Raw genomic sequence first — 14,144 nt, 5'->3', positions numbered from 1 at the left:
TATCATGAAATTAGAAGTGGAAGAGATCGTACTACATTCTACTAAAACTAAATTTAGAAAGAATTAACCATGAGCCAAGTGAGCTGCCTGTTTAACGTCTCTACCCCAAATGACCTACATACATTCCACTGCCAAAAAAGGACTTTGAAAGCAGCTCCATGGAATTTGCCCTTACTGTCACCTCACTAACGTGGCTTTTCTAGGCTGCAACTGCTACCTATCAACGTTGACACACAGTGTGATGAACATATAGTCACTTAAAACTTTTATGTTCATGTTTGGACATATAAATTCTTCAGTATTTCTGCAGCCGTTTTTCAACCTGGTGCTGCTGAATTTTTGTGCCCAAGCAAGACACTGGTGTGCCCATGGGGTGCCCCGGGCATTGTGGTGCTTAGGGGCCTCCATATCCCAGAGGATAAAAACACGCTGGAAACAATGCCTCCCTGCCAGTTAGGCTGATCTGATCACAAGTGTCAGCTAACGTCACCACGCCTCTTACTGGTAGACAAAACTGCCCCTGCCAGGGAAATACCTGCAGAAAAAAAATAATAATTTAGGCCCCACCAAAGAGTATAAATTAGGAAATTTTAATTAACATGTTATACCACGAGGGAACAGGAAGATTAAAAAAAGAAAATGTCTTAACATCTGTTAATAAAATACTGAAAATCATCTTAAGATTATAAATCCCCTTAAGAGTTTATTCTGTATCTTTGGAAATGGATGTAATTAATCACTAATTTTAAAAAAAATAGCGTCTTATTCTAAAACCTTTGGCGGGGAAAGGGAGGAAGGAATCTATTTTTTCTATTGGTGGTATGTTTTGGGGATAAAATATGATCAAATCATATATTGAATGTTAAATAAATGTTTTAATGTATTACAGTAAAAAGAAACACATTTACATGAATCTTCCTCAAAATACCACCTCTTATTTCAAACACAATTCTATAGTTCCTGCTGCTTTCTGGAGTGGTTCTGGAAGTGCCCTTTAAGAGGGTCTCGACACGGTGCACTCACAAATGCAGTGAATGGCTGCTGAAAGCAAACCTTGTAAACACAGGGTCCTCACCCGCCTTCCTCACAGGGCCAGGCACAGTATGACTTCCAGTTCCTCCCCAAAGCCCAAATTGAGCATGGAGGGCAACATTTTGAATCCATTTGGGACACTGAGGCAGCCAGAACAGTGCAATGAAAGAGACTCACAGAAGACTTCCAGGTTTGCCTGGCCAAGTGGTAAGAATGATGGGGTGAGTGTTCCAGAAGAGAGGGGTAGGGATCTAAGGGAGATGCGTGGCAGTGTCTCTCTACCTGTAATGCTGTCCTTATACTTATGCAGGTGCCGTTTGTTTGAAATCTTTATTATTCAAAAGCTCTCGTGGAGGAGTGATACCTATTGAATAGCCACTGTATTTTTTGATCAACTCATAGATTGAGAGAGTCAGAGACAGAGATTCGGAGGATGAGATATCTCAAATAGCCTCTATGATTATAGTAACTGATGTAGCTACACTACATCATCATTGAGGGAAATAAAGCAAATTTGAATAAAACTGAAAAGTAAAAACAAAAAAACGGTCGTATTGGTTTTTTAAGAGTAAGAAGCAGGTAACATTTTCAAAGTGGCACCGTCCCCACGTCGCTTCCTCCCCACGTCGCTTGGGAAGGGAGCTGGCAGGTGAGGGCGACCGACATGGGTCCGGCCTACCAGCGCAGGCCTGCTGCAGCCTGTCCCCCTCGGTAAGCACAGAGCTGCTCTCTTACTCTCATCGCTGTCTCCACGCGTGATGACGAGGCCACACTGTAGGATCAGGCACCGCTGCCTCAGTGGGCAGGAGGAGCCCTCCCTGCATGCAACCTGGAAACACAGACCTAGCCCAGGTCGGGGAGCAACACCCTGTGTCCGGACACCTTTCTGACTGACGGCTCTGCAATGCGGAGCTGTGGATGCTGACACCACTTAGGATGTCCTGTCCCAGACACCTGTGCTGAGGAGCTGCGGTTCCGGGGAGCAGAGCTGCGCCAAGCACCCCTAGTGAGGTCACCGCCAAGCAGGACCCGTGAGGGGGCCAAGGGGAGACACCCAAGCAAGGAGGAGAGCTCCTGGACCGGATTGCTCTGATGTTCATGGTCTTCCTTTTCTCCCCTCACCCCTCTGGAGCTTCTTGTAGAGTCCTCTGGTAGCGTCTTCCTGTTAGGAAGAGGCGGGTTTGGTAGCAGTCACTCCCCTTGGGTCCCGTAGCTCTGTGCGGCTGAACAGGTCTGGAAAAGCTGCGGTTCTCCTCCATCCACGTGGCCCGTCTCTGGTGTTGATAGCAGCAGAGGATGGGGCACCAGGCGGAAGGAGGGACTGGACCAGGATGAAGGCAGGGGCGCGGCTGTGGGCTGCATGATCCTCATCTCTCCGGTTTCCCGGCTGCTAAGCTGGAATGCCTTCCGCAGCTGCCGTCTGGGTCCCCAATCAGGGTCCTCACGGCAGAGCCTGAGGCTGGGACAGATGTGCTGAGCTCTATTTCTTCTCCATAAGACATTTGCAGGGTCAGAAAGGGTCAAACGGAAGAGGAGTTCCCATCAGGAGTTTATTCCTAGAAATCCTTTGCTTCCAGCAAACTCTCCCTACCATAGAAGCGATGATCAATTTAGATTGTCTCATGATTTAAATATTGAACAAAATTTAGGAACATCTTTATGATGAAATATTTTCTCAACAAATTCCATGGAAAAAGTGATTGCTGGCCAATGTTTCATGAACTTAATACATACTTTTTTCAAGAATATCTCAAACACTTTAATTTTTTAATGTTTCCATTCATCAATATGGCATCAGCCTCTCCATTCACCAACACAGCAACTAAAAGGATGCGTGTGTGTGTGTGTGTGTGTGTGTACAATCAAAAATAATTTCAGAATAGTCTATAACCCAAATTGTATAAAAATGAATATGGTTTTCAAAACCTTAAAAACCTTTATTTTTTTAACCTAAATGTTTAAAAGTTATAAACATGGCTTCAATTGTAGGAACACGTCTTCAACACATCTGAAGACACACCCGTGCACAGGTGCAATTCAGGCACAAGCACCTGGCATGGACAACTGCTGGTCTGCAGAGACCCCCTGTGTGTTCCGCTGCAAGCAGAACTTCAGCTGCACAGAAAGGCTCCTCCTCCTACAGCGTGTGGCCGAACGGTCCATGGATCTTGTCATCAGCCCCACCACCCAGCCACAGTAACACCTCAGCCAGATCCCGAGCCGAAAATTGGCAGAACCAAAGTGTAATGAACGGTCTTAAGGATCTTGTAAAGGAATGCACTAAAGTACGAAGGATGCCTTCTTCAGTTGGAAGTCCATGAAGACAAAAATCATAGCGAATGCACTGTCTCCAACATCGCAATTAATTCAGGGCTGCGCACACAAAACCTGTTCTGTGCATCCAGTAAGACAGAAACTTCACATCATGCATAGGAATTTACATCTTAGGATTTCCTTCCACTATTTTTTTTCCTTTTCCGTGAAGATTATTGGTACATTTTAGGTATACAGTACAGTTACATTCATCATTGGGCCCTCCATCTTTACATGACTTATCTTGGTTCTTATTTTTTCCCCATTTGCCCTGGCCTCCCTTCATCCCCTCTACCCCTCCCTATTTACAAAGATTCGGTTTCCATTTTATTTCTTTTCTTACGTTTTTTTCTTTTCCCTTCTTTCCATTCCCCTGCCTCTCTCACTTCCCCTATTCCTTTAGACCTTTTGTATAACAGGAAGCTATTACACAATATCAATTATACATTTTGATCCTTATTTTCACTTAGTTTTTCACACCAGAGAAACTATTCAGTACTTATGTGTGTCCTATTAATTTCCTTGGAGTATGGCCTCAATGTGCATCTACTTAGCTATAATTCTCTCTAGTTTCTCATCCTTTATGGCTGAGTACTACTCCATTTATTAAAAAACAAACAAACAAAAACCACATCTTCTTTATCCATTCTCCAGTTGATGAGCAATTGGGCTCTTTCCAAGTTTTAGCTATTACAATAAACATGAGGATATATCTCTGTGGTATGATTCTTTTAATTCTTTGGGGAAAATACCCAGCAGAGGGATAGCTGGGTCAAATGGGACCTCTAATCCTAGTTGTTTGAGGTATCTCCATATTGATTTCCACAGTGGTTGCACCAGTGTACACTCCCACCATCAATGGAGCAGGGTTCCTTTCTCCCCACATCTCCACCAGCATTTGTTATTGGTTGATTTCATGACAGCAACCATTCTTTCTCGTTGAGGTGGAATCGCAGTGTTGTTTTCATCTGTGTCTCTTGAATGACGAGTGATGTTGAACATATTATCATATGTTTATTTGCTGCTTTTACTTCTTCATCTGAAAAATTTCTGTTCATTTCAGATGCCCATTTTTGAACTGGCTTGTTATATTTGGGGGGGTGATTTTTTTTGAGTTCTTTATATATTCTTGATAGTAGGTCTTTGTCTGAGGAACAACTGGAAAAAATTTTTCCCACATTGTAGGTTTTCTCATAGCTCTGTTGGTGGTTTCTCTTACAGTGCAGAAGATTTTTAATAAGATGAGATCCCAGTTGTTGATTCTTTGTGCTAGTTCCCATGCTACTGAGGTTTTGTTCATAAAGTCTTTTCCTATGCCAATATTGTTGAGAGTTCTACCTAAGTTATCTTCCACCAAGTTTAGTGCTTCTGTTGTAATACTTACATCTTTGATCCACTTCGATTTTAGTTTAGTTCATGGGGAAAGATAGGTATCTAGTTTTAATCTTTGGCAGGTTGAAATCCAGTTTTTCCAACACCATTTATTAAAGAGGCTATCTTTCCTCCAGTGAGGATGGTTGGCTTCTTTGTCAAAGATGAGAAAGCTAAATATGTCTAGAGTTGTTTCTACAACTTCTAGTCTATTTCACTGATCCTCAGGTTGTTTCTTTGCCAGTACCATGCTGTTTTTATCACAGTGGCTTTGTAGTACAGTTTCATATTGGGGATTGTGATACCCCCTGTCATGTCTCTAGTGTCTAGAATGGCTTTTGCTATTCTAGGTCTCTTTTGATTCCGAATTATTTTCTCTAGTTCAGTGAAATATATTGTTGGGATTTCAATAGGAATTGTACTGGATCTGTATAGCAGTTTTAGAAATTCAAATGGAAATGTTCATGAGTGGAAACTGTTGGTGGCAGAGTTATAGCTTCTTAAAGTTTGTATCTTTTATGAAAAGAGCAGTATCACAGCCATGTATACTAACTAACTGGGGATCTGTTCACTTGCTAAAAATACAGACAGGGATATAAAAGTGTAAGATATTAACATATATGCTAAAGCACACAAGAAGTTTTACTTTGCAGAGTTGCATCCAATTTACTGGTTGTATCAGTTAGAGTAAGATTTTGTATTTGCAAAGAATTTCTTCAGGCATACTGAGGCAGGCACTGCTGTGTGACCCAGGTTTCCTTGAGGACTGCTGAGGATGAGCACGTAAAGAATTTAGGCCGGGGTCTGAATTCATGGGGAGGAAATGATGTGCTGTAGCTGAACTTTTCAAGGTTCTAAAAATTAAGATGCACAGCTTATTCCCTATATTTTATCTTTCTACAATCATTCCTTCAGCTTGTGGGATGAATGTTAGGGAATTGATTATGTTAAAGTATTTTGTGATGCCACCGGCACAGGCTGCATTCTCCTGGTGCACCTTGGCTCTTAAAGACCTCATGCTCTTATCTCTAGTTTCCCTTCCCCTCAAGGCCACAGCGGTCTGGAGATGTTAAACCTGTTTCTCCAGGACCAAAGCCATAAAGGGCAGCCTGGCCAGTGATAGGTTAAAAGTAGCCCACTCCTCATGAATAAGCAATAGCCCAGCCCAAAACTGATAAAAGGACCTTCCTGTCTTTGTTCTTCTCTTCCTCTCTTCTTCCTCCTCTCCGTCTCTGTTCTCTCTATTCTGTCTCTGCTCTTTCTCTCTGCTCTCTCCCTCTACTCCCACCCCTTGAATAAAATCTCCAGTCGGATCTCTCCGTGTGTGTGTGTGTGTGTGTGTGTGTGGCCTAGTTGCTGAGTGTCACAATTCCCTTTCAATGAAGAAATGCAATAACTGATAGACACACATATCCTCCGATAATTAAGTAGTGGAATGATTCCACAAGACATAAATGCATCAAAGATATAAAAATAGTGTCTGAACATCAGACAGGCAAGTAACCTGGGTAAAAATCTCTCACCTATAATGTCAAAGTATTGAATTTGTCCAATAATGTTTACCAACTGTCCTTGGCTCACAAAGCAACTGTCATAAAAATAAAATCAGAAAGATATTTTATTGAGGAAATATTGTTCCTTGCGTTTTGTTTTTTTTTTTTTTTTCATGGACTTGCTGAAAAAAATGTAGTTGCTGGTGAACCAACAAAAATAATCACACAAGTCCATTTGGGAAAAGCCATTTCCACAATACAAACTCCGGAAACCTAAATTCCTCCTCTGTCTCAACTCCCCGCCACCACAGGGTATCCAGTCCCCACCTGTACTCAGCAGGATAGTCCTGGCCAAGCCTGAGCAATGCCCTGGGCTCAATCCTCAGCACCTCATGCAAACAAAGAAAAGCAGACAAACCAAAACACTGACAACAACATCCTCATCTCAGCTGAAGCTCACTCCCCTTGCAGCCTCAGTTGGTTTTGCTTTAAGTTCCCACAGCTGAAACAATGCTCCCTTTTGTCCACATCACACACTTGTGCAGAAGAGGAAAGAGGCACATGGAATCCTTTACCTTATAAAAAGCCACTCTGCACGTGCCCTAAACCTGAATTATATTTCCAGTAATGAATTATGCTCATCTCTAACACACACACATTATGTAGCACATAATTATCTGATTTGTAACTTTTCTGCCGTTGTCTTGATGCGTATCTCACTTCAGAGACTAGGAGAACTTTTCCATTCTGTCACCCAAATTCAGACACAAGCACTTACTCACTTATCCACACCGACAGACTTCTGAATTGCCCATGCTTCACAAAGCAGGGTGGAAACCACAGGAGACTTTTTGTGCCTCATTATGTACAGCAAAATCGGCTGGCTAGTGAAGCCCCAGGTACCAGGTCAGCACCGAAAGCAGCAGTGAGTGCAGCTAGGCAGATAAATCCTGAGCCCAGGACCCGCTAACAGGACAGGTTGAGGCAGCCTGCTTCCAAGTTCACTCTGTCAACAAACAGAGCCATATACACAGAAAACCAGTGCTGGTCTTCTCTTTTCCCACCTCACTGGCGGGATGAAACCTCACCCTCACTCAAATAGTTTTAAAATAAAAATTAACAAAGAATACCCACTGGACCTTCCACCAGCTCCAATGACTGCCCAGAGGCCCCTGGCTACCTGGACACTGTCTCTTCCCAACCTCTTTTCCTCCCAGGAACTGCTGGGACATAGCTCCTGGGGTCAGGGCTGGAACTGTACACCCGGGGTACCATGTCAGGGCTCAGGAGGTCTGGATTTTAGAAGATTCTAGATTCCACATTTTCATGCTGGGAAGGCCCAACCTAAGCTCAGGGTTGTTCAACACAGCCTTGGTTCAAAATCTACAATTATTTTATAGATTGAAGAACTACTGTGTGCCTAACAAGGCTACTTTCTGAAGCACTGTGGATACATCAGATACCTACTCATCCCTGCTCCTCCTACAGGAGAACATTCAAAAGCAGGCTGAACATCGGGAAAATTAGATACTGCCTTATACAAAGGGAAACATAGGATGGAAAAAGACAAGGAAGGTACATGGAAAATCCTCACTCAAATAGTTTTAAAATAAAAATTAACAAAGAATACCCACTGGACCTTCCACCAGCTCCAATGACTGCCCAGAGGCCCCTGGCTACCTGGACACTGTCTCTTCCCAACCTCTTTTCCTCCCAGGAACTGCTGGGACATAGCTCCTGGGGTCAGGGCTGGAACTGTACACCCGGGGTACCATGTCAGGGCTCAGGAGGTCTGGATTTTAGAAGATTCTAGATTCCACATTTTCATGCTGGGAAGGCCCAACCTAAGCTCAGGGTTGTTCAACACAGCCTTGGTTCAAAATCTACAATTATTTTATAGATTGAAGAACTACTGTGTGCCTAACAAGGCTACTTTCTGAAGCACTGTGGATACATCAGATACCTACTCATCCCTGCTCCTCCTACAGGAGAACATTCAAAAGCAGGCTGAACATCGGGAAAATTAGATACTGCCTTATACAAAGGGGAAACATAGGATGGAAAAAGACAAGGAATGTTTACATGGAAAACTGTATGAGAGTAAAACACCACTGATAATTCCCTTCAAAATTCTCCCGCTCCTTCCCGACACACTTTCCCATAATTCTTGCCACATCTGGAGGCTGTTCAGGAAGTCCTCTTTCATGAGTGCCTGTAGTTGTGTGATTGTGGCTGCCTCGATGTCCTGAATGGAGTCAAAACGTTTACCTGTCATGGGCATTTTCACTTTGAGGAAGAGGCCAAAGTCGCATGCTGCCAGGCCCGGTAAATCAGGTAGATGAAGACACACTGCAAGGTGTTTATCTTTCTGTGGGATGATACTTGTTGGCAGCAGCCACCATATTTTGTATCACACCTTGTAAAGACACTCAGGGAAGAAGACTGCCAGAGTTGCTTCAGAAAGTGGCAAGAACAGTGGGATAAGTGTGCCTGATCGGAAGGGCAGGATTCTGAGGGGCAGCAACAGCAATCAATCTTTTACTTTAATACATTTTAAGATGTAAACATTCACCATATATTTTGATCACACTTCATTGAAGGTGTTATGTGAAACATAAATTAATTTCGTATTTAAATTTGGGTCCTAATCCTAATTGTTGAATCATGCATATGCAAAACTCCAAAATCTAGAAAATCAAAATCCTAAATACATTTTTCCCAAGCATGTCTATCTATATATTATACATGAAAGTCCTTCTATGTTATTTCACTAGCTAACCCACCACAACTTTGGAACATGCAAGGGTTCACTGTCTCTCTGAGACCACAGGATGGGAGGACATTCCAATTGTTACCGGCATAATCCCTATGCTGAAGGGGAAGTAGAGACCCACTTTAAACAAATTTTACAGATTACACACACAGAATGCTCTTCCCCTAGAAAATTAATCTATATAAGATGCTATACAAGTATTTATATTATATATTCCTGTCATCTTCAGAAAGCATTTTAGAGCTATTTTCACAGCCGGTTTAGACACCGTACAGAAAATCACCTCTCGCAGTGCTTCGTCTCTGGCACGGAAACAGTCATTACCAATTTCAGTGAGGCACTCAGTCTCCAAACGTGGCTGTATACTCTTTGCAATTTAATAAAACAATAAGCTCTACCGTGAAGGAGGGAAGACGTGCGCCCCCTGAGGATACTGTGGGAGACATGAAGCTGTGTAAGGTCTTGCGAAGAATGGATGCAGCGTAGCAGTCCGCGCAGGGCACCCAGCTCTGACACCTCACCTCGGGGACTCACGCCGCGAGCGCGTCCCGTGGACTGTGGACGGTGAGTGCGCTGAGAATGCTTCAGCGGCCACTTCCGGTGACACCTGGACACGCTAACTAGCCGGTCCCCTGACACTTTGTACCCGATGCGTGACACAGATGCACCATCCCTGGGAAGTAGAGCTGCACGCAAAGGAAGCAAAACAGGAACACTTCTCCGCGGATTTTACTCACGTCAATGAGCTGGGTGACGCCACTCGCTGTTTTCGCCAGCGTGACCAGATCCTCCTGCATCCTGTCCACCCAGGACTTGATCCTGCAGAGGGGAAAAGGAAGAGTGTGCTCTGAGCAGGGCAGAAATAGGCCGCATGGCGTCTCACAGCCACGCCTTAGGCCTTCACGCAGAGCCTCTGGCTCCTTCTTTTCTCTCCTGAGTTCACAATGCCCACCCTCCCTTGTACCTTCAAATTGCAATGGCACTGACTCTCTTAGCATCCTGAAATTTCCCCAAGGAGATGAAAATGACATAGGTACCTCATGCAATATGATGGAAAAATCTTCATTAATATTTTATTTAAATTCCAGAAAAGGAAAAATTCAAAGGTAATTCCACTACTCAATAATAACTGCTCTAAACACTTTAATGTATTCCCTTCTAGTCTTTTAAATTTCTTACCCTTAGTAAGTGAAAGTATGTTATATAAATTCACACATCTTTTGTCTTTGTGACACATGACCGTCACATACTATTACAAATATCTTCTATACATTTCCTCTCCATGGCCCTTAGTGAATATTTCATTATCTTCTTATTCCACAATACCTTGGCCTCCTCCTTTTTTAGAAGCGAGACATCAGCTTTTAACAGCTACAACAACAATACTGCAACAAACATCTTCTTCGTGCACAACATGTGAAAGTGATTTTCTCCCCAGCTCACTCTTAGGCTTGGAATCAAAGCTTAAATTTTAGAACAATAGTTTGGATCATTAAACTTATGACCAACCAAAGGATTAAAGTGCAAGTTCTTTTCAGGGATATTCTTTAGATTAATGCAAATGAGCTACGGATATGAGGGCATCTTATAAAAACCTAAATTCATGTTCTATCTTGATTTTTTTTCTGGCGTAGAAAGATTAACAAAAATAACACAGTTCTCTTCATGTGAATCAATGTAATTTAATTTTCAATTCTTTCCTAAATTTAATTTATTCCTTCTCATGGTATAGACCTAGTGTATGTACCCTTTTCTCCCCAGGCAATAGAAACACTAATACTGTATTAAGAAGGATAGGAGGTGGTTTAATATCGGAAGTTGATTTTTTTTTTACCACATATATATGATGCAAAACATGGATCTTAACTGTGTGTCTTCTCCTCCTTAGAGAAGAGTTCCAGCACTAGTTAGTCTAAGGTCACAAAATTCTTTTCAGAAAAAATAGAAATGTAATAGAATAAAAAATTAAATGTGGAGTAAAAGGATAACACAACAAATTACTTAAATGGAGTTTGGGAGAACATATAAAAGAATAATAAGTTGACGAAGAAAGAAAAGTGAAAGTCATTTAAAAAGAATGAACAGACTTATAGAAAAACAGAGGCATGATTTGCATTTAAAACAAACTAGTTACCAAATAAAATATAATAAAACTAGGAATATTTTAGCACAAGCAAAAACAAATAGTATTTCTTGACCCATGATATGTGAATAGGATAGAAAAGATAAATATGCCAAAAAAACAAAATAAAATGGAAATTAGAGAACCATGAAAGTGAGTGAGTGCACCACATAATGTTATTCTAGTATTAGTTGGTAATACTTACAAGCTAGTGGATATATTTGCAAAATACTCCAAACTGACCAATTGGTATTCTTCATATTGCTATTAGGTATTAGCTATTAGTGTTGCACTCTATTTTTACAGTGAGGAAAACATGACAGGAGGGTACAGGCAGAAGCAAAGCCCACAGACACTCTTTTGTAATTTAGGTCAGACAACCTCATCCCTCCAAGCAGTTACTGAATAAATTCTAGAATAGAAGAAATAATCATCCCTTCCCACATCAACTCCCAACACTGCCAAACTGTGAGAACTGTTCCACGTCCCTTTCTTTGAGAAACGGAGACCAGGAAAAGAGCTCAGCTGGCGCCCAGGTTCTGATTCACACAGAGCCCCGTGGTGCTTGGACAGCTGTGCACGCTGTCACTACCGACGCTCCCACTCGGGTGGCACTGCCCAGCCGCTCTGCACGGCTGGCAAGCTACCAGGAACATGGTATGAGAGGACTGTCTTTCGTAGTCTTTCATAGGTGGGAGGTGTCACACAGTTTTCCTAAAATATCCCCCAGCATTCTAATTCTATGGATTTTCTTTCATGCTTAATTACTTTTAAAAATTTTTTTACAAATGAGAGGTAGTATTTCTGTTTTTACTTTTTTTGACTTTTATTACTACCTGTTTGCAGCTAATGACTACACTCCCCACAGGGCACTGGAACTTCAACCCCACTCTCCCACTCTGCTCTCCTTGTGTTTTTCCAGCATCAGCTTCCTTTGTTTATCTTATAAGACCTTATCAAATTAGTTACCACATATACAGATCAAAAATCAGATTCATAGGCCAGAGAACACACAGAGATTGAATTACTATGCTAGAATGTCTGGGGAAGATTCATAATGAAAACTCAAAATGACTCAAGGAAAAATACGCATGGGTACAAATTCTTATCATTCTTCCCCTCAATTGGAAAATTATCATGTGCATCATCACTAAGCAATATCTGATCACATTCATCCAGCCAGCACTTTAAGCTATGGGAAAGCTCCAAAGGTTGCAGCATTCTCACGAAATAATGAAGGAACTCTACTCTTCCTTGACCCTCTCAAGAGTCAGTGCCTGCCCAAGAAGACACCAAAGACGGAGGTGAAAGCTGGGATTGAAAAAGAGCTGTCAGAGCGAAGCTGCAAGTACCTAGCAGGACACGTTTTGGGATTCAGGGAAGGAGCACTTAGTGTTGGCCCAGGAGCTGAGAGAGAACCCAGCAGAGGAGCTGCAGAGACAGAGATCTGGCTGTGCCCACCCCAGGGCTAAAGAGAGCTCTCCAGCTGCCTCCAGGAACAGAAGAGCTAACAAAAGAGAGGCATAAAATTTTTATTAATTTATAGTCAGAGGTATGTTTGTAAGGCAGTGAAATTCAAATTAATGAGTGAAGTATAATTATCTACTTTTAAACAGAGAACAATAAATTTGCTACATGACAGGACAAATGATTATCTAGACTAGGGCAATAAATTCCAGCAATGATTCGAAGAAGACACGTGGGAGGTGTGGAAGCTGGTGGAAGATTAAAGTTGCTTCCAAGTTTGTTTCTGCAGATCCACCGCAGGCCTGCTCCCCACCCTCAGGTGAAAGGCTGTTCTCCGGGTTCTGTATCGGAGGGGTCACCCACCCAGGAGAATCGCCATGTCTTCCTGCACACCAGGAAATGGAGAATCCCATCCCTCCAGGGACTTCCACCTGAAATAATACTCTCATTGGCAACTTTACGATCAACCCCAACCCTAACCCTTAATTTTCCAAGGCTTTCTGGGGAAGTAGCTACTTAAAGTGAAAGACAAGTGGAACTTGGCAGAAATGAAGAAAGTGGCAATGAAGGCAGAAGGATCATTGGGGAATCTTCAAGAAGATTGATGAGCTGGAGTCCAAGCTTGGATCAGCAAGTGAAATGGAAGGAGGGAAAATCCAACTCAGCCAGACACGCGGGCCACACCAAAAGTCTGAGCATTCTGAAGCCTTCAGATTGTATTCTCAAAATAATGGCGTGATTGTAGGAGAGGCCGAGAGCCACGCCACCAGGTAGGTTGAGGAGAACATGATAAACAAACCCTGACACCCTGTGGATGATGGCTCTGGGGAAGAAGAGAAAGCGAGAAAAGAGGGTCTCCTTAAGAAGTAAGAAATGCGGACAACTCAAACTAACGGTGTGAGAAAAGGCGGAAGGACCGTCAAGGGGAGGCCAAGTAGAAGAAAGCATTTCAATAGGGCTGAGAAGTACAGATGCAGGGCTCCGTGGGTGGCTGGATACAGAAAGTCGGCCAGGTAAGTATGGCCGGTGACACAGGAAGTTTCTCCGTAGATGATGACAGAGCGTTTGATTTGGAAAGTACACAGATACAACCGCTCAGAGAGATGCCGAAGCCCCCCACGCCCTGGGCTAGGATAGAACCCAGGAAGCTGCCGGTGCTGACCAGGCACCCCACATCCCCAGCCCGCAGGAGCCGGTGCTCGCCACGTCACTGAGAGGTGCTCCCACTGACTGTGCACAGAGACACACCAGGTGGCTGAAAGAGCTGCTCTCCAGGAGAGAAGTCTGCACAGAACTGAGAGCTGTGGTGTTGACCATGTAGGAATCAACGTAGGGCTCCCGGAAGGGCGTGCAAAGCGGGGGCGAGTAAGCTCTAGTGAGAGCTCTGGACAATAATGCTCGGAGAAGAAGTCGGGGTGAGGACAGACTCTAAGGACAGTGGTACCACGGAAGCCAGATAAGGACGAGGCTTCCAGGGAGAGGCAGGAGCTGCAAAAGTACCCTGGGGATCACCAGGAATGGAGGGAGAAGAGATCACCTCAGCCGGGAGAATGAGGACTGCGGGCCCTGGGAA

General features: G+C 43.2%; 1 protein-coding gene across 1 annotated transcript in view; it reads right to left on the bottom strand.

Annotated features, from left to right (window-relative positions):
• Cacna2d1 (calcium voltage-gated channel auxiliary subunit alpha2delta 1) overlaps positions 1-13,888 on the bottom strand; it is a 339,947-nt gene extending 326,059 nt beyond the window's left edge. The window contains exons 1-2 of the mRNA XM_010636710.2: positions 13,734-13,888; positions 9,720-9,801 (exon numbers count right to left, since the gene is read on the bottom strand). Of these exons, the coding sequence (XP_010635012.2) occupies positions 9,720-9,801; positions 13,734-13,888 (237 nt within the window). The remainder of the gene's footprint in view (positions 1-9,719; positions 9,802-13,733) is intronic.
• Positions 13,889-14,144: the final 256 nt, after the last annotated feature.

This window comes from Fukomys damarensis, unplaced genomic scaffold (assembly GCF_012274545.1).
Source record: "Fukomys damarensis isolate Sample0158 unplaced genomic scaffold, DMR_v1.0_HiC HiC_scaffold_4, whole genome shotgun sequence".
NCBI lineage: Eukaryota > Metazoa > Chordata > Mammalia > Rodentia > Bathyergidae > Fukomys > Fukomys damarensis.
The sequence above is the reverse complement of the archived record's forward strand: the minus strand, read 5'-3'. Positions and strand labels throughout refer to the sequence as shown.